Source organism: Dermacentor albipictus, chromosome 1 (assembly GCF_038994185.2).
Source record: "Dermacentor albipictus isolate Rhodes 1998 colony chromosome 1, USDA_Dalb.pri_finalv2, whole genome shotgun sequence".
Taxonomy (NCBI): domain Eukaryota; kingdom Metazoa; phylum Arthropoda; class Arachnida; order Ixodida; family Ixodidae; genus Dermacentor; species Dermacentor albipictus.
The window spans coordinates 25,306,154-25,327,957 of record NC_091821.1 but is presented as its reverse complement, the minus strand read 5'-3'; the positions used below and the strand labels follow the sequence as shown (position 1 = coordinate 25,327,957).

At 40.2% G+C, this 21,804-nt stretch overlaps 1 protein-coding gene across 3 annotated transcripts in view; it reads right to left on the bottom strand.

Moving 5' to 3' along the window:
* Positions 1-21,804, bottom strand: part of Cad74A (cadherin 74A) — a 106,817-nt gene that overhangs the window by 70,651 nt on the left and 14,362 nt on the right. For all 3 annotated transcript variants that reach the window (XM_065441368.2, XM_065441369.2, XM_065441370.2), the window contains exons 15-25: positions 20,792-21,041; positions 19,404-19,646; positions 19,233-19,305; positions 16,121-16,299; positions 14,840-14,966; positions 12,491-12,636; positions 6,735-6,870; positions 5,685-5,915; positions 5,211-5,383; positions 4,893-5,045; positions 3,330-3,452 (exon numbers count right to left, since the gene is read on the bottom strand). In XM_065441368.2, the coding sequence (XP_065297440.1) occupies positions 3,330-3,452; positions 4,893-5,045; positions 5,211-5,383; positions 5,685-5,915; positions 6,735-6,870; positions 12,491-12,636; positions 14,840-14,966; positions 16,121-16,299; positions 19,233-19,305; positions 19,404-19,646; positions 20,792-21,041 (1,834 nt within the window). The remainder of the gene's footprint in view (positions 1-3,329; positions 3,453-4,892; positions 5,046-5,210; positions 5,384-5,684; positions 5,916-6,734; positions 6,871-12,490; positions 12,637-14,839; positions 14,967-16,120; positions 16,300-19,232; positions 19,306-19,403; positions 19,647-20,791; positions 21,042-21,804) is intronic.

The following is a 21,804-nucleotide window of genomic DNA, read 5'->3' as shown; positions in this document are numbered from 1 at the left end:
GTTACTTCGTTAAAGAACAAAAAATAAACACAAGACTTAAAAACAAAAGTTACAGCGCTAAGCAGACAAGGACGATGTGAGACACAAACTACATACCATATATACTCATGTAAACAACACACTTGTTTTCCCAATAAACCGAAGCGTAGTTGGGGGGTGCATTTATCATGCAGAGTAAATTTTATGGGAATATTTTGAAACAGCTTTAACTCAAAAGTAAGATGTTAATTATTTGAAAAATACATTAGATAAGTTATCTTTGCAGTAAAAATAGACACATACTGTTTGCAAACTATAACAGCATTTTTATTGCACTTCACTTTGCTTCGAAAACACCAGACCTGTTATCTGGGTCACTGGCTGCTCCATCCACATTATGGTTCCTCAACAGTTTATCCTCGCAGCCATTTCCGACCGTCTGCCACTATTGCAGCATCTGATTGAAGTATTGCTTTTTGGCACCTGGAGGTGTTTTCTGCAAGTGTCCACTTAGTGGACACGTCCATTTTATCTGCTGCTGAAGTTTTGATTGGCAGGAGTGCCTGTCTCCTTCTGACGTGTACCCCAGCCCAGCAAATCAGAACTTCAACCGCAGACGAAATGGACACGTCCTCTAGGTGGACACTTACAGAATACCCCCCTGTTGTTTTGACAAGCATGCTGTGTGCATCTTTTTGCTCGACCGTCCTGCTCATCGGCATGTCAAAGTTTATTGGTGTCTGACTAGCATTTCCGTTTTGCAAGCAGATAAACTCTCTGTCCTGCAGCAGGTGTGTAACTCGACTTCGGGCCCATCGCACAGAGCGAAACCAAAGACAGGCAGAAAAGCGAGCAACAGACTATGCTGAACATGTGCCGACTGCCCCTCCTTCACTTGGACTCTCCCGTGCGCAGCGACGTACCACGCACCACGCGTGTTCTCTCTCTTTTAAGTCTGAGTAAAGTCCGTAAACTGTGTTAAGTACTGTTTCAGAGAGCAAGTTGCAGTTTTTCTTTCTCTCTCAAGTCTGCGAGGTGCCTTTGCGCTGGCACTGGTGGCAAGCATGCAGTAAGAACAGGCTAAGCCTTATCATGGTTGCTCCTTCCGTCAGGTCCCAAGCGACTGTGATAATGTGCAGCCTGGTCTTACCCCATGCTTACCACCAGTGCTCTCTCGTCATGGATTTGCCATTGAGATTAAAGGGCCCCTCACCAAGTTTGGCCATTTTGAGCTGACAAGCGCAGACTATACATCGCACAATAACGATCGTGTCTGCAAAGTATTACATCGCTACATGCCACGGAAAGACCTGAAATTTCAAACCAAATGCCGTTTTACATTCTCCTTGCAGCCACTGCACTCCAAGCCAGAGGATGACGTACACGTGCTAGTGCGCCTATGTACACGTGTTTGCACTCTGACGTCACTCATAGTGGCACGTGACTTGAATTATTCAAGGCAACATCTGTTATTTGTGTAATGCGTTGCTTGAATAAACAAATTAAAGCTTAGAGAAATAATAAAACACATAAACCGAATGTCTGCATGTTTTTGTTTCACTTCACACCGCAGGAAGAGAGGTGTACTTCCGTTTCGTCTGCTTGTTCCCACATCGTGCAGTTGCACGCACAAACAGCGAAACTATGTCATTTTCTACCATGTTCCAGCGTGGGATCATGCTCTGTGATCCGATTGTGTCTGCTTCTGTATTCATGTAGCACTGACTTATACCGCTAGTCAGGTATCTTCGTGTGCTGCGCGAAACGAGACAATCGCAACAGCTCGCGCATGTAACATCCGTGGAAGTGCACTGCGCCACAAAAAAAGCGAGGAGAAAAAAATATGAAGGTGGGGCCTGCGACGTATGCATCATGCAATCCTCGAGGTCCAGTATGGGAGAACGCAGGGAAAGAATTTCACTTGCATAGGCTAGATGGAGCAAGTGGAGAGAGCGTCTCACTTGGCAGTGGAACTTGCCTCCTGAATTCATCGGTTCGTGGCACTGAAATATTTCTATCTCGGCTATTAATGAACCAATTTGAAAAATTACTGTGGCTGAACGCTCACTCCTTAGAGGGCACTTAACTTCCAGCGTATAACCAAAATTTGCTAAGGGGCCTGGTGAGGGGCCCTTTAAGTGCACTTGACACATGTGCAAGAGTAAAAGACCCTAATCACTCCAAAAAGCTATAGCACGACCGTTCGATCGTGGTACTTCATATTAGCAAAGTTGGGGGTGCGTTCATTACGCGAGGAAAAGAAATTCCCATTTTTCGTGTATAATCTGGGAGTGCGTTCATTATGCGAGTGCATCCATTACGCGAGTAAATGCAGCATACGGGCGCTTGTATATGTCGTTTGTGTCTCGCTTCGTCCTTGTATGCTTAGCACAGTAACTGTTGTTTTTAAGTCATGAACCAAGTAGCTCAGCAACAAGTTTTGATAAATACATGGTTTTCAATGCAACTAAGATCGAAAAATGAAAATAGTTCATTACATTGCTAATTTTGTTAAACTGAGGTTTGTTATATTGAGGTTTGACTGTATGTTTAGGAGCTCTAATGCCATCTCTATGTGGGTTTTTTACTTTGAACTCATAAAAAGTGGGTGCGTGTTCGATTAAGGGGTGTGTTACAGTTAGGCATACACTTCTTAAGGAATCATTGGCGTGTTTCGTCATTTTTTCTGCCTCTTGTTTAGTTCACCCCACCAGAATAATTATCTAGTGGGGTGAATTAAACAAGAGGCTGAAAATATGGCACCATCAGGGTTGAACTGATGGAAGTCCATTGTACTTTATTTTACCATTATCACGATAGCACGATGATGGTAAACATTTATTGTTGCAGACAGGATACAGCTGGATGTGCCTTTGGACAATTACAGCTACTCTAGATTTTTTATTTCGCTTTTTCTTTTTTCATAGGATGATGATTATCTCTTGTTGCAGATGAGACACTGTGGCGCGGTGCGCTACATTAACAGATGTTTGTTGTAAAATAATAAGCTTCTATAAATGTTTGTTCTTACCTACAATCAGCGACATTTCATGAAAGTCACAACAACAAAACCATTTAATTAAATGCAATATATTTGCATTCTCAGAGCAGTAAGATGGTGACTTCTGCAAGCGTCAAGTTGGAACTTTCTATCAACAAATATAAGTACGTGCCGTTGGTGTGCTAGCAGTACTTTTTGTCATAACTGAACCTGCCCTAGTGCTTGCGCTGCCCTGCCCAAACAATGCACGCAGCCAAGGGACAGTCCACACAAAGACTAAGATCAATGTACAGGCCAAGGCTTGAGTGCTAAAAGTGACAAAAGAAGCTACTTGAATTAAATGAATTACCAGAACTGATGTTCTGCGCTGGTTTGAGGGTGCCCCTGGGTTGTCAACAGCAGTCACCTGCAGGTTGTACAGTGGCTGCTTCTCCCTGTCAAGAACTGCACCTTCCTGGATTCCAAGGGCACCCTGCATATATACAACAGGGGCAGTCAGGCACATACCTTTTTACCAGTGGACTCAAGCTTCATCTTTATAAATATTACAACTCAGTCTCCACCCCTCCTTTCCACCCCGTCCCCTGCCCTTATTTTTATGACGTGGCTGCAAATGCACATTTTGTAAGCCCACAATAACTCCAAACGCACGCAAACTTGTGCACATCTTGGTGCACAAGTACGTCACAGGTGCCAAAGCATTCAATAATGTACTAGACTGAACGTTTCTCACACTGTTAGCGAGTAACTGTTTGGCACTTAGACACATGAAAAGAACTGCTTTGCAATAGTGGAAACACTGCTGAGAATAAATGCAGCAAAGCATAAGCTCATACACAGACTTCCCGTAGTTAGCATGCCTCCAAACTACATAGGGGGTTACAAAAATGTATACATCTCTGGACTTAGCAGCAATGTGGTACCACAGTGTTACCAACAGTCCTTTAACCGACTCTTCCTAGATAATGAGGAAACTGCACATGTGATATAAGGCACGAAGGCAGGGAACCCCCTTAAAACGTCCTGAAAAAAAAAAAAAAAGAAGACAGAGAAAAAGACATGCTCCACTAAGTGTTGTTTGCATTCGTCATTAATATGTATGGGCTTTCATCTCCTGGTTCATCGATTGTCAAAACAATATATCGGTGAAACAGGACAATCAATGAACGTCAGATTAAACGGATGTCGCGCGGACACAGCTAAAAAGCTTCCCAAAGCCGTCACCAAGCATTTCAACCAACCAGGTCATAACTTCGATGAACTGAAACTACATCTTAGTCAAATTTCCGTTCTGAATGAGAAAGAAAATACAGAGAATCATACCTTATCCATAAGTTCAAGACATTGCAACCAATAGGCATAAACGTTTCAAAGGGAGCTTTAGAATCTATTCACTATGCTAAATTTCAAGCTATAGGCTAGAACACTTAGTTTGATTTCTTGGCGTATGCCCCCCCCCCTTTTTTCCTTTTTTCCCCTTTCCTTTACTCTCTTGTTTATTTTTCAGCCGGCGTATCAGACGCCGTTTACACGCCGGCTAACACGCGTGCGTTGACAGACCGGGAGGGTGGGGTGTGGCCCTGGCCTTGGTTTTGTGCACAGCATTCCTTTACTCTCAATTCGACACGCTAACACACATTCCCTCGTTGCCGCAACCTCTTGCCTTACACCCTCTCCCCTTTAGAAGAACCCCACCTATATATACCGTGGCGAGGAAAGCATATGTCGCATCGCCTTGAAGAAGACAAGTCCACTTGTCGAAACGGCTCCTGCTTTCACCTTGTTATCGTTTTGCTCAGCGTCTTGAATTTCCATCTCCCGTATTCCCCGTGTTTTCCCTCAAATTCATAAGTGAAATTTCTGCATACCGTTGTAAGCAAACAGAAATAATGCATGAAGTCACAATACGCACTGTTGTCTCATTGATGCTGAACACATCTGATCCTTCTCCAGAGATGAAATATTGGACAACTCCATACCCTTGTTGTGTGTCCTTGTCAGTTGCCGTGATAAGCAGGATAGTATGAGGGTAGCGTGTGGCTTCTGATACCATTGTTACATATGACTGGAAAAAAAACCACACACACATGGACACACAGACTTACTCACCCACATAATGACCAACTCATTGAGGAAAGACAACATAAACACAGACACTCCCAACTTTCAAAAATGCTTGGAAAAGAGAGAGAGAGAAGAAAAAGAAAGAGAGAAGAAGAAAGAAACTTACATTTTGTGAGAAAACTGGACTGTTGTCATTAATGTCCTGAACGTTAATTATCACTGTAGCAATCGATGACTTTTGGTTGTTTTTGTCGAGACCAATGATGGCTTTCACATCAAATGCCAACACCTTTTCAGGCAACTCCTCATAATCGAGCCTCTGGTTGAGCGTCACTGCACCTAAAAATTTCACATTTATTATTGAAGACAAGAAGCAATTCATATTTTAAAAAAGTGAAATATGTTGTCATGAAAGTTTCATTTTGAACAGAAACTGGACTGAGGCATAAAAATGCACACTCTTGTAGACATAACCAGACATCAAATAAAGAACAAAAGCTGTATGGGACAATAATTTTTGCTCCTGTGCATTAAAATGCATACCAGCATAAGTTCTTGCAGTCACTTAAATATGACCCACTAGTGACACTTTAATACGAAATTACACGGCTGCTAAATTGAAGAAAGACACTGTACCTACCAGATATTGGGCTGACTGAAAAGAAGCTTCCTTGGTCAGACTCCGGGATCTTTGCAAAATTGGCAACAGCAGCATGGGTGAGGGGATCACGGGCTGTGACTGTGAATATAGTGGAGCCAACTGTAGATTCTTCAGGAACAGTGATCTCAATTTTTGGGTTCGCAGGAGTCCATGGAGGGGCAAAAATTGGATTGCTCTCACTGTGTGCTTGAATGTATACAGTGACCTCCACTGCAAAGGAATGCAAACAGCTCCCAATAAAGCACAGGAATTAAATACCTTGGTCTGTTCCTCAACACACCAGCAATTATATATGTCAAAATTAAGATCACAGCCACCATCCCCTCTTTCCCTAGTATTTCAGCCAACAACTGACAGTAAAAGGAACTAGTGACACAATTAGTCCCAAAATCAGCAAGCGATCATTTTAGTACTTTGTACACAAATTATGTTCCAGTGGGGCAAGGCTATGGCTGTTGCACTTTCATATAGACAGCACAACATCTCTAATAGGTTTTTCACAGGTTCACTGAAATATTAGCAGCCAGAAAACATATTACATAAACATTCTCAGCATTCTGTCAGAGCCATGGGGATAAGACTTCAACAACGCTATAAGTGGGACAACATCCTGGCGAAAAACATATTAGCAAGGTTTTACTGTTCGTATGCAAAACTGCTATATGTGCAAACTATCAACTTGCCTGGGAAGGCTCGGTTATTTCTTTGTCAAATCACCTATGTTTAAGTGCACTGAAGTCTGCTTTTAGTTTCATGGTGTTCTCATTCAATGTTAGGTTATGTGGAACATGGCTCAGTGTAAAAAAAAAAATTTTTTTCAACAACAGGAATCAATGTTTGTATATTTTCCTTCACATGCTCAGCCAGCTAGCAAAGTGACAAGAAAGTTTTGTACCTAGTTACTGTCTTTTACACTGGTAGACAAAGACAAAAAGACAGCTTGTCTAAACAAACATAACAGCTGTATTTCCAAGCTTCTAAAATCTTTTAAAAATAAACACATACATACGTGCATTAACACACACCCACCTGCAGTTTTCTGGGGCTGAATGGCACCATTTTGATCAACAGCAGCCACATTAAATGTAATTACTGAAGCTGCATTGTAATCCAAAGGGCTGTTTACTGTAATTTGGCCAGTCACTCCATTTATGCGAAAAGCATTCTAGAAAAAAAAAGGTGCACTAAATTATGATCTTAAATTTATTTCTGAGTAGTACTTTTTTGAGTGAATTCTCTCATTCAAACATGGCAATATGTATCACAGTTGTACATAACTACACATGAAAGCCAAGTGGCACGACAAGAACAAGGAAATACACATTCTTTATGTTCTGCATTTCCCAAATACAAATACCATCTATATTATAGGCATCCAGATAAATTTATGAAACCAACACAATGACCTTTATCTGATAGACTGTCCACAGTAACAGCTGATCATAAACTTTAAAGCGCACAGATCTCTTTCTCAGCTGTTGAAAGCATCCCGAGGTTATATGTACATCTGCTGTGAAAGCCCACATGCCAATGACCTGAATTCATTTCTGAAAAGGTAGAATTTATTCATTTACATTGCCAGACACTTTAGGAAAACAAAAATGTTGCAGTTTCACCATGTCTGCAAAGCGAAGCAGTGGTAGTGATAGTTTGCATGGCAATATGCATACTAAATCTCACTGCGTTTCTCACAGTACCAGTTACAGAAAACATTTACAGTGGCACCCAAACAATCTGCTCAGAAGAACCAGAGTTTGGTTCCACCTCCTTTGTATCCTGTGTTTCACTTTGTGCCATATGGTTTAACTTAACTTCGTTCACCTCAGTGCCAGTTTACGATTATTGACTCATGTACTGTAATGTGCAACACAAGAGCTGCCTTGTGAACCATTGTTGCTTTCTCTTTGGGCTCACACTTGATTAATGTCTGGTGGCACAGCTGCTTAGAGTGCCGATTTTCAAAGTTGAGGTCCCTTCTCTTCAAACTATCATATTTATTTTACCGCCATAATGACATGACAATGACCATTCATCACTGCAAGTATCAACAAATTTTTTTCCTTCAGTTACCCCTGTAATGCCACAGCTGAATCATCTCTATAAAAGTGAATTTCCTAATGATAACGCTCTCTTCCATCAAATTATCATAATGTTCTTCAAACTCCTCTCCGCATGTAATGCCATAAAAGCGATTGCAATTCTCAGAGGCATAGATCACTGCAAGAGTGTTGTTCAAGAACAAGATCAGTCCTTGGGTGGACAATATCGAAAACTATAACTCTGCAAGGCCCAAACCCAGTTGTAATAAATGAAATGCATAAGCTGCATGGTTTTCATGACTTCAATATAACCATGTGCTACACACAGATGGCCCCATTACGCAACAATATTATATTTCGATAACCACTAATGTAACACAAAGGTAAATATATAACTTGCTTTACGATAGTGCTACATAGGATGTGGCACTGAGTCACTTAGAAGAACACAAATTAGGAGCATATTTTTTTCTCTGAAGTCCTGCTTTGCTAAAATGGACCCTTTGGTTCCCAACAAAGAAACTACATACAATGCAAGTCATCAATAATAGTAAGCCTCACTGATACAGAATCTCATTAAACAGAACCTCAAAGGACCGGAGAAATTTGTTCCGATAAACAGAAGTTTTGTTCATTGAGAAAAACATGCAGGGTGCAGCACTATATGCCATACACTGTCTTAACACTTAGAAATGTTAGGAAGCAAGGAGTTAATATAGTAGCTTGTTTGTCTCGTGGCTTGGGTGCGGTCGGAAACTTCTGGATTGATTATGGCTATAGGCTTCATTAGTTTTGGTTTCAAGATGACACCGGTGATGTATTGCCCTTATTGCTCAACTCAGTGACTGAATTAGCACGAGATCATGCTGGTGGATTCCAACTTATCAAATGGCACGGCACGTTGTAAGGCATCCAAAATGCTAAATTTCAGTCATTCTTATTTCAGTCATCTATGGGGCAAGTGGTGGTGCCAAAATGTTCACAGTGCAAGCACTATGCAGTAAAAATGAATAAAATATTTGCTTGCTTGAGTTTTTGCCACCACATTTTAAGTATAGCCTATTAAAAAAAATGAAAAATCAGGGTCCGTATTCACAAAAAATTCACCGACAATTACGATACTCCCTAATGCCAAATTTGAGCGCATCTCCATATGTGTTTTCATTTCGTGATATAATGGCTGGTGCAGACAATCTGCCTCGGGCGGCACGTTGCAAACGCAGTGAAGTGTGACGCCACTGCCTCATTAATCTGGAGATCTTGAGAGCCAGCACGTGGGTGTCCCGTGGGCGCCCAATTCACAGCAGCCACCGCCGGCAGACTTCCCAGATGACGTGCACTATCCTGGCGCCATCTCGTAGCCACCGTCGCTGCACTGCGCTTTTCCTCTCACCCTTTCGCCATATCCTCCTCCTCCTCTTTCTGCCTCGTGATTCTATTGGACCACCTCCTCTGCTTTCCTCCTTGCATCTTTCATTCCTCGCTGCACTCCACGTTCACTTTCATCATTCGCTGCGCTCGTTCGCTCGGTTACGAGGGACAACGCCAACGCCCGCTTCAGGAATGGACACTTAAGAGCTGCGCTCTAAAAAGTTATGCTGTAATTGATCTAAGTGCAAATTCCAATGTTGATGCCAGACGTATTATCAGAGATAGCCAAAGGCAAAGAGCACTTACGAACAGAAAGCTTTGTGAATTCAGCCCCTGATCTTGGCTTCTCCTGAAATAAATACTTTAGAGCTTGCTTCTATGGCTCCGTTTACTGACAATTGCAAAAATTTAGGTTCCGATGAACGAAAGTATTTTTGCATTATCCAAATACAAAACCTATCAATTTAGGGGCTCGTGTGCCATTTCACCATCAATTGCTTTTAAGCGATTTCAGTTTGCTGAAATTCTATTGTAGTAAAAAAAAAAGATAGGATGAAAATTTATCCAGAAGGGAACATCGCAATTTAAGAGGGAGCTACTTAAATACATGGGAATGAATTCATTTCTTTACATCCACAGAAACAGTTTTGAAGAGGTTTGTTGTATTTAAAATGTACCGACTGTTACCAACAAATTTTTTAAACCTAATTTTCTTCACAACGATTGCAGGAAATTCAAAAATAAGAAGGAGTGATACACCACGCTTATAACTCTAACTCAGCACTAGGAAACAATACCACAATTCTGTAAAGCACATCTATTAGGATAACTAAAGCAGACAAAGCTGATATATTACACACCATTTTGAAATTCTATATCAATAATTTGTAGACAGGACTTTTGAAAAACTCAAGTAGATGATTCAATGATTTCATGTAAGCTAATATATCATATCTGTCCACTTTACAAAATTTAAAAGACACAGTTAATGTAACTGTGATATACCTGTTTTTTGTGCAGTTACAGTACTGTAAATTTCATGCTTCAAGTTGTTTTAGTTAACAATTTCTGCTAAAAAAATTGAAATGGTTGATCAAGTGGTTCACCTGACAAAAATGTGTTAGCACTGATCCTTCGCTCAGCGTTTAGCAGTCTCCTTGCTGTTTGCGCCACTTTACCTCAGCCTCTACTCGTTATAATTCGGCATCTGCATGACGTTCAACCCGATTCACCTAGACTTCTGCCTGATTTATAGAAGGGTCTACCTGACGATTAGCCCTCTTCGCTTCAGCCTCCCCTTAACTGACATTGGTGCTTCTCCTCAGACCCTGCAACATGCTTTCGGCCCTTCACTTCAGCTGCTGCCGCCAAATGAGCCTTACTGGCTTTTTCTGATTCAGCCTGCTGTCGCATCATCTCGGTCTTCTTTCGGCGGCACTCCTCAGCACAACTTTCCATACCGCTTGTTGACAGCACTGCATCCATTTTAAACTGTACTCAAACACACGTGCCTTCACAAGACATGCCAAACCAGTAAAACACCACAGGCAATCTGCCAAGTACACCACAGCGCACCACAACACGATTCTCTCCTCTTCCCTGGAGGTCTGCCAGGGAAGAGGAGGGAAGAGGAGGTCTGCGTGAGCACCGAAGTGTGACATCACGCGCCACCTGTTTGTTTAATGGCTTCTAAGGTGCGACAACACACCATCATGTCCATCCTTCACACACCCTCTATCACCTCCTCTCCCTCTTCCATTCATCCTTTCCACTTGCAACGTCACACACTTCACTCCTACTCTCCCACGCCATGCGGTAACCAACAGACACTGCCTGGTTTTCGTTTGCATGAGCATTCTAATGCTGACTCATTAAAAATTTTGCTTTTAGCAATCAGTACAATTTAGCATTCTCTATGCAACACATATTATATTTAACATATGTAACACATTTTATTTCAGTGGTTTTTGAGTCCTTGTGTTTTATACTTGTTTGAATTAGGAAATATGAGCTGGGCCAAGCTAAACTTTCCTCTTCAGGTTTGTTTTTACACATAGCTGTGTGTACCAACCTTCAACAAAAGCTAGGCAACCTGAAGGGCATTTTTCTCGTCGTCCTTGTCCAATGCATTAGTGGGGTGAGCACTCAGATGGACTACTGGACTCCTACAGTTTCTCAGAAGAAATCCTACAAAGCAAGTTTGTTCAAGCCAAAATCTCTGGTAGGGTTATGTGTTGTTCACATGGTGACGCAGTTTTTAAAAGCAACAAAAGTTGATTAATCAGCTTTTGATGCACAGTTCTTCTTGTATATACACTACTAATCAGTTCATGGCAGACTTATGTGCTGCTATAGACAAATGGGAATCTGTACTGGCTGGACATCTTGTCACTATGAATGAATGAATGCGTAAGTGCACTTGATAGGCACACAAGTACATGACTGGGGCAGCCTCGAATAAAGCTTACACTAGTCAGTGTGACTAGTCCTCAGCACCATGAAGCAGAAGGTGCAGCAGATTTGTATACACACATATAACACAATACTACAGGAGCAGCAGTATGGAATAAAGCAAGAAATAAATAATGGCATACAAATTATGAGCACAATTGAAATATGACAATGCAAAATGCTCAGTAAGATGCATCACAACAGAGTATAAAATTAAATTTAGCAGTAAAATACAGTATAACGTGTTTATAGAGGTAAGCCGACATTGCAGCAAGCTGTAGAAAGCAAAAACTAAGCTTAAAAAAAATTAAATTATGGAGTTTTACGTGCTAAAACCACGATCTGATTATGAGGCACACTATAGTGGGGCCTCCGGAAATCTGGACCACCTGGGGTTCTTTAACGTGCACCTAAATCTAAGTACACGGGTGTTTTCGCATTTAACCCCCATCGAAATGCGATCGCCGTGGCCGGGATTCAATCCCGCGACCTCGTGCTCAGCAGCCCAACACCATAGCCACTGAGCAACCAAGGCGGCTTACATATGAATAAGCCGGCAGAAAGGTTTGGTTCCACAAAAATTTCCCACACATCCTGCAGTCCATGATAATGAAGGTTGTAATTACATGGTATGGCTGTACATATACAACACACCATGTGCATGAAAGAGTTACTGGAAAAAATGTAATACCAAGCACCTGTTTTATATGCAACTAACTTCCAGATATGTCTGGAATCATCAGAAAGTATCACACTTTCCGTGACCATCTGGCATCTCAGCAGCAGTAAAGCTTTGAGAAGAGGGCATGTAAGGTTTATTTAAAGCATTGAACAGACTATTATTTGCAACAACAGAAAAAGTAAACAAAACAAGACATTGTGAATGCACACATCTTTATGGTTGTGATTGTGTGATATACTGACCTTATAGTTATATGTGATGGTTGAAGTGACTAAGGAACCAGTCTTGTCCCTTGCTATGATAGGTTCTTCAATGTCATAACGCACCTTAGCCCCAACATCGGGATCAACAGCAGTCACATTCAAGACCTCACGTCCAACTGGTAGACCTAAAGAAAAACAAGAAAAAAATAAGAAAAAAAAAACAAGGAAATGACAGGCAAAATAAGCTTAGCACATTTTAAATTACTTGTCAGTTTCACCGTAAACAATGTTCTTTCTACATTGTTTTTTTCCAAAAAACAGAAAAATAGCTTGAAGCACAATTTCACATGCACAAGATCATAATTATTTTGCTAAATAAATATATGGCAGTTTTTCTCTACATTTTCTCATATTTGTAGTTCAACAATTGACAACTTAAGTTCACTACAAATTACAAGCTACCTTTTAGATTACAATAAGCGCAACAACAGTTCATTTTTCAGTGTCTTTTCATGCTCTCTGACAATAGCTTCCAGTCAAATTTGATTTTAGTTAGTGTAGTTCAAAACTAAGTAAATGTAACCATAGTGATGTACAGTATGCTGTCATTATACAATGAACTCACTTTATTCAAATCAGCACTGTATATGAATTTTTCTGTGTTTCCAACTACAGTGCATGCATTTTAGAGTGGTCTTTAGAACAGTTGTGCCAGACTACCCTTCGTATGAAGTGTAAGGTGTATTAAAATTCTGCTACATGTCGTACAAATAATGAGAAGGCACATCACTGATGGGTGCTTGTAAGCACTGAACTTTTGATGCAACATCCTTAGGCAGTGAATGCAGTATTGCAATACAATTAGCTAGTTTTTCCACAAATGACAACTCCAGTTAATAAAGGCTGGATATTATGTGATCTAAATGATGCTGATACTAGGAACAGATAATCACACCTTGTGATGCTCAAAGTGTGACCCTTTGAAACACTGCATAGTTCCTCATCAGGCTTTATCTTAATCCAGAACACACACGCAAATATGAATTCAAATGTAGACATTGCAAACTATATCTTATGTTTTTGTTTAAAAGTGTCAGGAATGCTCACACTAGCTTACTGTACACGCCTTTTTCAGAAAATGGTTTGCAGGAAAGTAAATTAGCAGGTGCAAAAAAAGCCTTCGCAAGAACTTGCATTTACCACTCATTTTCGCACTTCATCTTTGTTGTGCATAGTTATTCAAGACGATCATGAGAACAATTTGTTCACATGCACAATTTACCAGTCTAATTAATATTTCTTTTGACATATAAGTACATCTCGGTCAACTTTATCATTTGCAAAATCAAGCACTTCATCTCACGATAGTAACTTCTGATCCCATGCAACACCAATTTACGTCTGAACATTTATCCTGTTCTTCAGCTGCTTCAACTCAAGATGTCAATGATTATGCACAAATTCTCAGAAGCGCACATACACAAAAGTCTTGAATGTGAAAGTTAGGTAAATACCAGCTCCCTTACGTTTTCTGAATGTGATAACCTGCTTTTAACTGAAGTACATGCTAATTATGAGAAGTTCGCTACTGCTTAAGATGGAATCAAATTATGGAACTTTACACGTTATTACTTGACACCTACCTACTATAACATGTAACATGCGTGTCATATATGATAAATTGTAATCAGCCACAGACAAAGAAAGCAAATTACACTGCATTTACATGAAAGTGCAGTTTGGCCAATTTTACTGAATTTTATTAGTTATTCACAATGCTCTATTGGTGATAGTATCCGTGGTAGAGGGGTGCCTTCTGTGTGGCCCTCTGACTCAAAGCAGGCACTAGCCACCATTGGAAAAGGACCTCCAATGATAACCAATGGAGCATAGGATTCAATGTAAATCACTCAGTTCTTTACATGCAGAAAAACACTGCCACTTTACATGGATAAAGAAAGAATAGAAATGTTTTTCCACCACGCATCTAATCCAAATTGTCTAAATGTCAGCTGTCCATTGCAGGCCACTTTGAATTATGGAAGAAATATATGACCCTTCAGTCATGATTTTCTATGTCATGAAGTTTCTATAGTTTTAGTCTAAATTGATTCAATGTTTGCCCCCATTTAGCATCCATTTAACAAAACTTCTAGAGAAAGATATCAGATAATAATGTAGCAAAACTTTCTCTGATACTCTCACTCTCTGGTTCATGCACGCTTTCAAAGACAAGTTAATTGTGCTTTCATGCAGCAGTTGGCAAAGAAAAGGACCTATGAGCCCATATGGTCAAGAGCCTTATAATGGGCACAGATATGCACATGCTTGGAAAAGCTTACTACCCAACCTTACTACAACTCCCCGCCCCAAAAAAAGTGAACGTACTTTCAGTAACCCAATGCACATAACTGTCCTTTGCAAAAACAGGTGGCTTGTTGTTCACGTCTTGCACAGAGAGCGTCACTGTTGTAAAGGCTTTCTGTGGTACCACACCTCCATCAACAGCATACACCTGTAGATATATATATATATATATATATACACACATAGAAATGTTTTCATACAACAATTACATTGCGTGCTCACACAGCACATCATTGTGGCGCAGCAAAAGATGAGGGCGCCTTCTTATGTTGCTTCTGTCATCCCTCGTCTTTTGCTGTGCCAAAATTCTGGCAAGTAAATATGATGAATTGGTTGACATAGAATAAAGCAAGTGCTAAGCATGTACTGTTTCGTTCTAGTCAATCTGTTCTTGGTGTTTTTTAGTACAATAACTGACCATGCTTTATGCACTAAAGCAACAGTCAGACTGAGATGTACCATAGTAGAGGGCTCTGGGTTCATTTTGGCCAGCTGGAAATTATTAGCATGCAAACTAATCGTAGCAAACACAGAAAACATACAAGCACAGTAAATAGGCACTGTAACATTCTACATCCTATCGGAATGCAGTAGCCTCTGTCAAGAACAGAATATCTCAACATGTGCTCATCAGCAGAACACTACTAGTGTCAGGGCCCCGTGGTGGTTAATTTTTCGGTATGTGCCAACAAAAGATTAATTTTGAATGCTAGAATCCTCAGAGAGAGAGAGAGAGAGAAAAGAATTATTTATAGAGAAAGGCAGAGAGCCTGAACTATAGCGTGCCCTCGCCCGTTACTCTACACTGGGGAAAAGAGAAGGAAAAAAAATCATGCATGATGATGATGATGATGGGAGAAGGAGGTCCGTATATATGTGTTCAAGTCCACAATGCTGCGGCATCTCTAAAGCCCTGCATCGAGCTCAGTAGCTCATAGAAAGGCTACAGCTGCACTTGTTGCCTGTTAGAAAACTCGGGACACTAAACCACACAATCTGTGTTCTGTGTCATTGAAATATTTTCAGTACAACACTTTGATGATTTTATTATAGTCGAATTTACAGGTAGCAAATTTTCATTTTTACACAACCAGCTTTCATTGTGAAGTGTTATTTCTTGCAGATTAACATAGCCATGTTTCCTGAAGAAACATAGCAAACAGAAAACACTCAAATAACACTCACTTATTTAACATAAACACACAAAAGCAAGAACATTAAATTCAACATGCATTTTTAGGTATGTGCAGTATGCACGCACAGAGCAGGTAACAAGAAGCATGGCAGCCCCACAAAGCTTACCACAATGTGGTATGAGTCTCCATTCAACTCCCTGTCCAAGTTTGCATTCGTTGATGTACTGAGGATTCCAGTCAGTTTGTTTAGAACAAAGTTGTCCCTGGCACCAGAATCAATGTAGTAGCTGATGTTGCCATCTGGGCCATCAGGGTCAGTGGCCACTAACTGGATAACAGAAGTTCCTGTAAAAAATGTGACACTGTTATGTATGACAAGGAAAAGAAAGCCTGCAGGAGTTTCATACCCCCAAAATATGCAGTGCTTCTGTCCAAGCATAGTATATGACATTTTATAAAGATATGTGAAGTGCCCAGCTAACCAAATTACCCTGAATGCCTCGCAAGGTGGTACTGATGATGCGTCTGTTTTTTTAAGGGAGCTTTCCACATGACGAATGAATGGAAGGCATGAAATACAATATCTTCATTAATGCCTTTTTGTTTGCCACTGTTATAAAATAAGTAATGCAATATTGTTTGATTCATACAACACAGCAGTACTTGCATCAGAAAGGGTACTTCAAAAGTTCTGGGTCAAGTAAGTGAACACTGCCAAGGTTAGTCTTAGATGTTTTTCAAGATGCACCAAGCATTTTTGTTTTTTGCAATATGCTTGTTCTCACATAATTACCCTGCTCAGGCATGATGTACAGCTTCAATGCGGTAACAAGTCGTGTTCTTGCCACGACACTAGTTCCTGGAAATCAAACTTTGCAAACGACCCTCAACACGTGCAAGCAGGCGAGGATGTGCAGGAAAATTGATCCCCACAACTATAATGGAACATTCCAAAGCCAGAACTTTAAAACAGCAGAGGTCCTTCAGTACATACTGATCAGTAAAAACATAATGGTGGACTGCATACAACAATAAAGGTTCCCTATACAACCTGCGAGTCCTCTTGTACACTATCACTTTACAATTATTACTGCTTATTGATAACCAGCATGGTAAAACTTCTCCACACAACTGCAGTGAGTGCTCTAAAATGCCGATGCACAAGAAAACAAATGGTTGCCATGACCACATTCATTTATTTTTTCTGGACGCATGATGTCAAACCTATACTCACTCATTCTTGAGCACACCTGCGCCTCAGCCACATGCAAATTGTTCATAAAAGACAATATGCAAAATCCTCAAGCTGATTTCTCTACACAGCTCAACCACAGCCACTCCCTTTACAACCAGCCGCCACCTACAACAACCGCATGTGACGTCACTGCACTAACCCTTTAAAACTAACATGCCGAGGATGACGAGGCCGCCTTTGATCAAGATAGGTCCTCCTATCGAAACATTGGCCAGCCTTTCTGAGGCACCTTATCCCTGTTTATAACCTTTATACCACAGTGTGCTATTCCATCTGTCAGCCCCTTTCTTCATTTTGGATCTTTTATAATGTTGTTATACACTGTAATTCACTCCATGAATTTTGGCTTCTTCACACCATGTCTGCAGACTTATGATGCAGTGCTTTTCCCATCAATGTGTGAGCTATGTATACCACAACACACATACACATGTGCACATACATGCATGCACATCTACACACAAACATATTATAGAACAGGACAATGAAAAAAGAACAAAATGAACACACCACTACTGTTCATTTTATCCTTCTTTCATGTGCTCTACAAAATCAAGCATGGTCTTGTCAATGCATACAGCAAGTGAAAAAGAAGAAAGACATAAAAAACACTATTTGCATCATTAATTTTCCAACATGTTAAAGAAATTCTTTTTTTCATCATGCAATGGGCTAAAATAAATGAAGATAGAAAAGGATAACCAAGAAGGTACAAAACAAATATGGCAAGCTGCCACATTTATTTTGTATCTCTTAAAACACACATAAATGCTCACAACCTTATTATACTTATGATGTAATCACAAGTGCTCCTGAGAAAATTTTAAATGCATAAGACAAATGCAAAACAGCTCTGATTTAGTGAACTATGTGACAAGACAGGTCAAAATAACAGCTGCTCAAGAAAAGAAAGTGCAAGCGACTCTATTGTTTGCAAATTTGTGAACGTGCTTGCACATGTTAGCAAAACCGAAATATAAGCATGAGAACAAGATGGCCAGAAGAAATGCTGTTTTCTTCATCCTTCTTTCATTATATCAATTATTCATAGTAAAGGTAAGACAGTGACAATAATGAGGAAAAGTTCAGTTTCCAGTTTCATTCATTTATCTTCCATCTCACTAAAAATTTGCAATGTGTGCTTCAGTGTACTCAGCACAAAAAAATATTAAAAAATACAAGATAGAGCAAACATGGGTACACAGTCAAATTCTTAACCTGGAACCCTCGCTTCATGCAGCACAGCACCACATCACTTTTTATTGTGCCCTATTTAGTTACATGTCTGACATGCATGACATGTAATGTTGCGGCAACATACGTACATCATGTTTCACAGTGTAGCAAAAAAATGATTCATGTACACCTGAAACAGCGCATGATTGAAACTCTCTATATCAATGCCACAGCTGCACAGAAAGTACCTCAGCAGGATCCCTTGCTAACCATGACACTAATATGGTTCAAAAAAAGCTCACTCTTCACACAAAACTCCATATGCGAGTGCATGCTACATAAACAATGTGAGGAATGCCCCCAACATGGGCAGAAGTGGCATAGTGTATGCAGCGTTGCTAAATGGCTGTGCAGTATGTAAGCTACTCATATTGTGACATAAGTGCTAAAACTTATAATTAATTATTAGTAAATATCATGATTATATGGATCAATATTTAATGAATACAGTAGCATGATCATACTATAAAAATTGTACTAACTCCATCATGCAACTTTCTGTTCTTACTCAATACAAAAGACTTCACAAGTTTATAGTTAAAAAAAAAAGAAACACCACAAGGTCAGGCAGTAGGAAAACAGGACCAGTGATGAAGCATGATTAGTGAAAAAACAAGAATAGCACTCATCCTGTTTCCTCCAGCCTGTACTTGTGTTTTTCTGTGCTACAAACTTGTGAAGAAGTCATACAAACAAGACCGAATGTCAGCCCTTGTCAAATGCAGATGATCACTGATTACAAGCACTGCTAGCATGCATATTAAAAAAAAAGAAGGAATATTCTTACCTGGTTTAGCATTTTCGTTGACACTAGCTTTGTAAGGAGCATTCAAAAAGTAAGGGGCACCTTCATTTTTCCTCTGAAAATTTAACACAGAGAAAAGTGAGCATGCCAGCATGTAGAATACCTGCAATTTAAAAAGAAACCACAATTCATCTCATTAACAAAAGTTCTCACCTTCAGTCGAATAATGAGTGGAATTTCTGATGCACGTCGTGGTTCACCAAAGTCAGTGGCTTGAATGATAACTTCAAATCGTGTGGCACCGTATGGAGCTGCAGTGATGTTCAGGCTTCCCAAGAGTGAGAGCTCACCAGTCTCAGCATGAATAGAAATCACTTCTGGGTGAGTGAGGTTAGTGGCTTTGATCATATACTGCACACGACCATTGCCTTGATCAGGTCCATCAGCATCTGTGGCCTGCAGATAAAAAGGCAGTGGCAGTGTTTAATGTGAACTGATTCACCAAAGCCATTCAATAACATACTGCAAGAACACCATAATCACAGCTGAGGCAATCAAAGGAACAACACCAGTGAGCGATAAGCAGGCAAATCCCGAGGATTCTTGCAATGTAAAATATTCAATTCCCCTGCACAACAAAATTTCTTGCTTCCCTTCTACGCACAGAAAATGCATGGCAAAATCTGGTGACACTGAAACAGACAGTGAAGCTATGCAAGTCAAGTGGACATTGTCTATATTTAGAAGAACATAGTTCTGTTCTTTCTTTTCAAATCTGTGAGAGCAATTTTCAAAACAGCTCTCTACATTTCCTGTGTATTACCTTCCTCTTCGTGGCTGGTTTATTATTATATACTGCGCCACAAAACACAATTAGCATCAACTTTTTTTAAAGCTATAGCCTTGATTCCACTACTAAGCAGCATACAAATGCTATATTTGTCGCACCACGTGGCTAAATATATAGCTATGCAGCATGCTACCCAGCATGCTACTACTGATAAATCTCACTCAAAAAATCAAGTGGCACAAGATATAGCCTATTACACTACACCGCAACAAGGATGAAAAGGCAAGACAACAGAACTTGTAATTGTGGGTGAAGTTACTAATGCTCATTCTAACTTTTGCGCCATTTTTCCTATGTGTTGTACATTTAGTAATACAATATAGTTCAGAGTCATGTTGCTGTGCACCACATCCACCACAAGTATTTCCTAGCAATTCAGTGAGGCAAAATTTCATCACATAAATTTCATGTATCCACTCCAGACTGCAGCAGTCAGCAAAACGGAATGCTCTACTGATTTTGACAAGGTTTCCAAGCCCTAGAACGATCATATACTCCATTACAACCGTCCATAGCCTACAATCAAAAAGCATGAAAATGACTAGTACACAAAGACCAGCTTAGATCTTTTGTGACATCGAAGTACAGCTAACGTGCTTTGCAATAGTGCACTCCTCTAAGAGATAACTGCCGAGTTAGTTCATCCTGCATAATTCTTCAAATGAATTAGCACTGAAGATGGACAAACACATTATAATTGCAATGAACATATGTTTAAAGACTTCAACAATTCTCCATCATTTTCACATACCTTAACAAAGACAGGCGAGGCGAACTCAGTAGCATCCTCCACCAAGTCTACAAGATAGCTGTCCTTGGTGAACTTGGGTGCATTGTCATTTACGTCCACAACTTGTATAAAGAGGTTCACAGAGGACACCTTGCCACCTCCATCTTGTGCCTCATATGTGAAGGAGTAGTTTGGAACACTCTCATAATCAAGGCAGCCATTTTTGCAGGAGGCAATCTTGATACGTCCGCTATCTTTTTCTACCATGAACCTGTGTAAGAAAAACAAATGCGTCTTACAAAAATGAAACATCATTACAGAAAAAGAAAACATAATACACTGAACACAAAATGCACATCATATTGTTAAAACAAATTTTTGAGGTCTGCAACCAGTACTTCCAACAGGCTTAATGATGGACTGCACTCCAATGCGTAAATATGCTGAAGCACACCAAAGGCAGCTAGGCAAAGATTACATTCAAAGCTACAACAACTTATACTTACATCATACTGGGTTTGTCCAAAAATTAATGTCAGTGATTGTATTCTGAAGTGACTAAACAGCGCAGCGCGCTAGGACCGGTTAGGGTTGGTGGAGGGGAAAGTCAGCTTATGCATGTGCAGTCACTCAGTCGTCTGCGACCATCTGGAGTGTAAGGACAGGCTTTTCTGTGAAACTTGTTTAGATTTTTTGTGCAAGCCATAATGCAGCACTCGGAACAAAGGCTTGTCATCAAGGGGTGTGTGAAACTCGGCAAGTTTACAGTGGAAACTTTTCCAATGATAAAGATCTCCTTTGGTGATGATTGTTTCTTGGAATGTCAAGTCTACCAGTGGCACAAGGCCTTTTTAGAAGATTGTGAAGAGGTCCACGATGAAGCCTGCACTGGATGGCCATCAACGACCGTTACCGTCGAAAATGTGATAACTGTGAAAGATCTTTTAAACACGGACTGTTGTTAGAGTTTCCAGTTAGTGGCACAGACATTAAACATTCTAAAATTTCCATTCGCGAGATTTTGACAAATAATT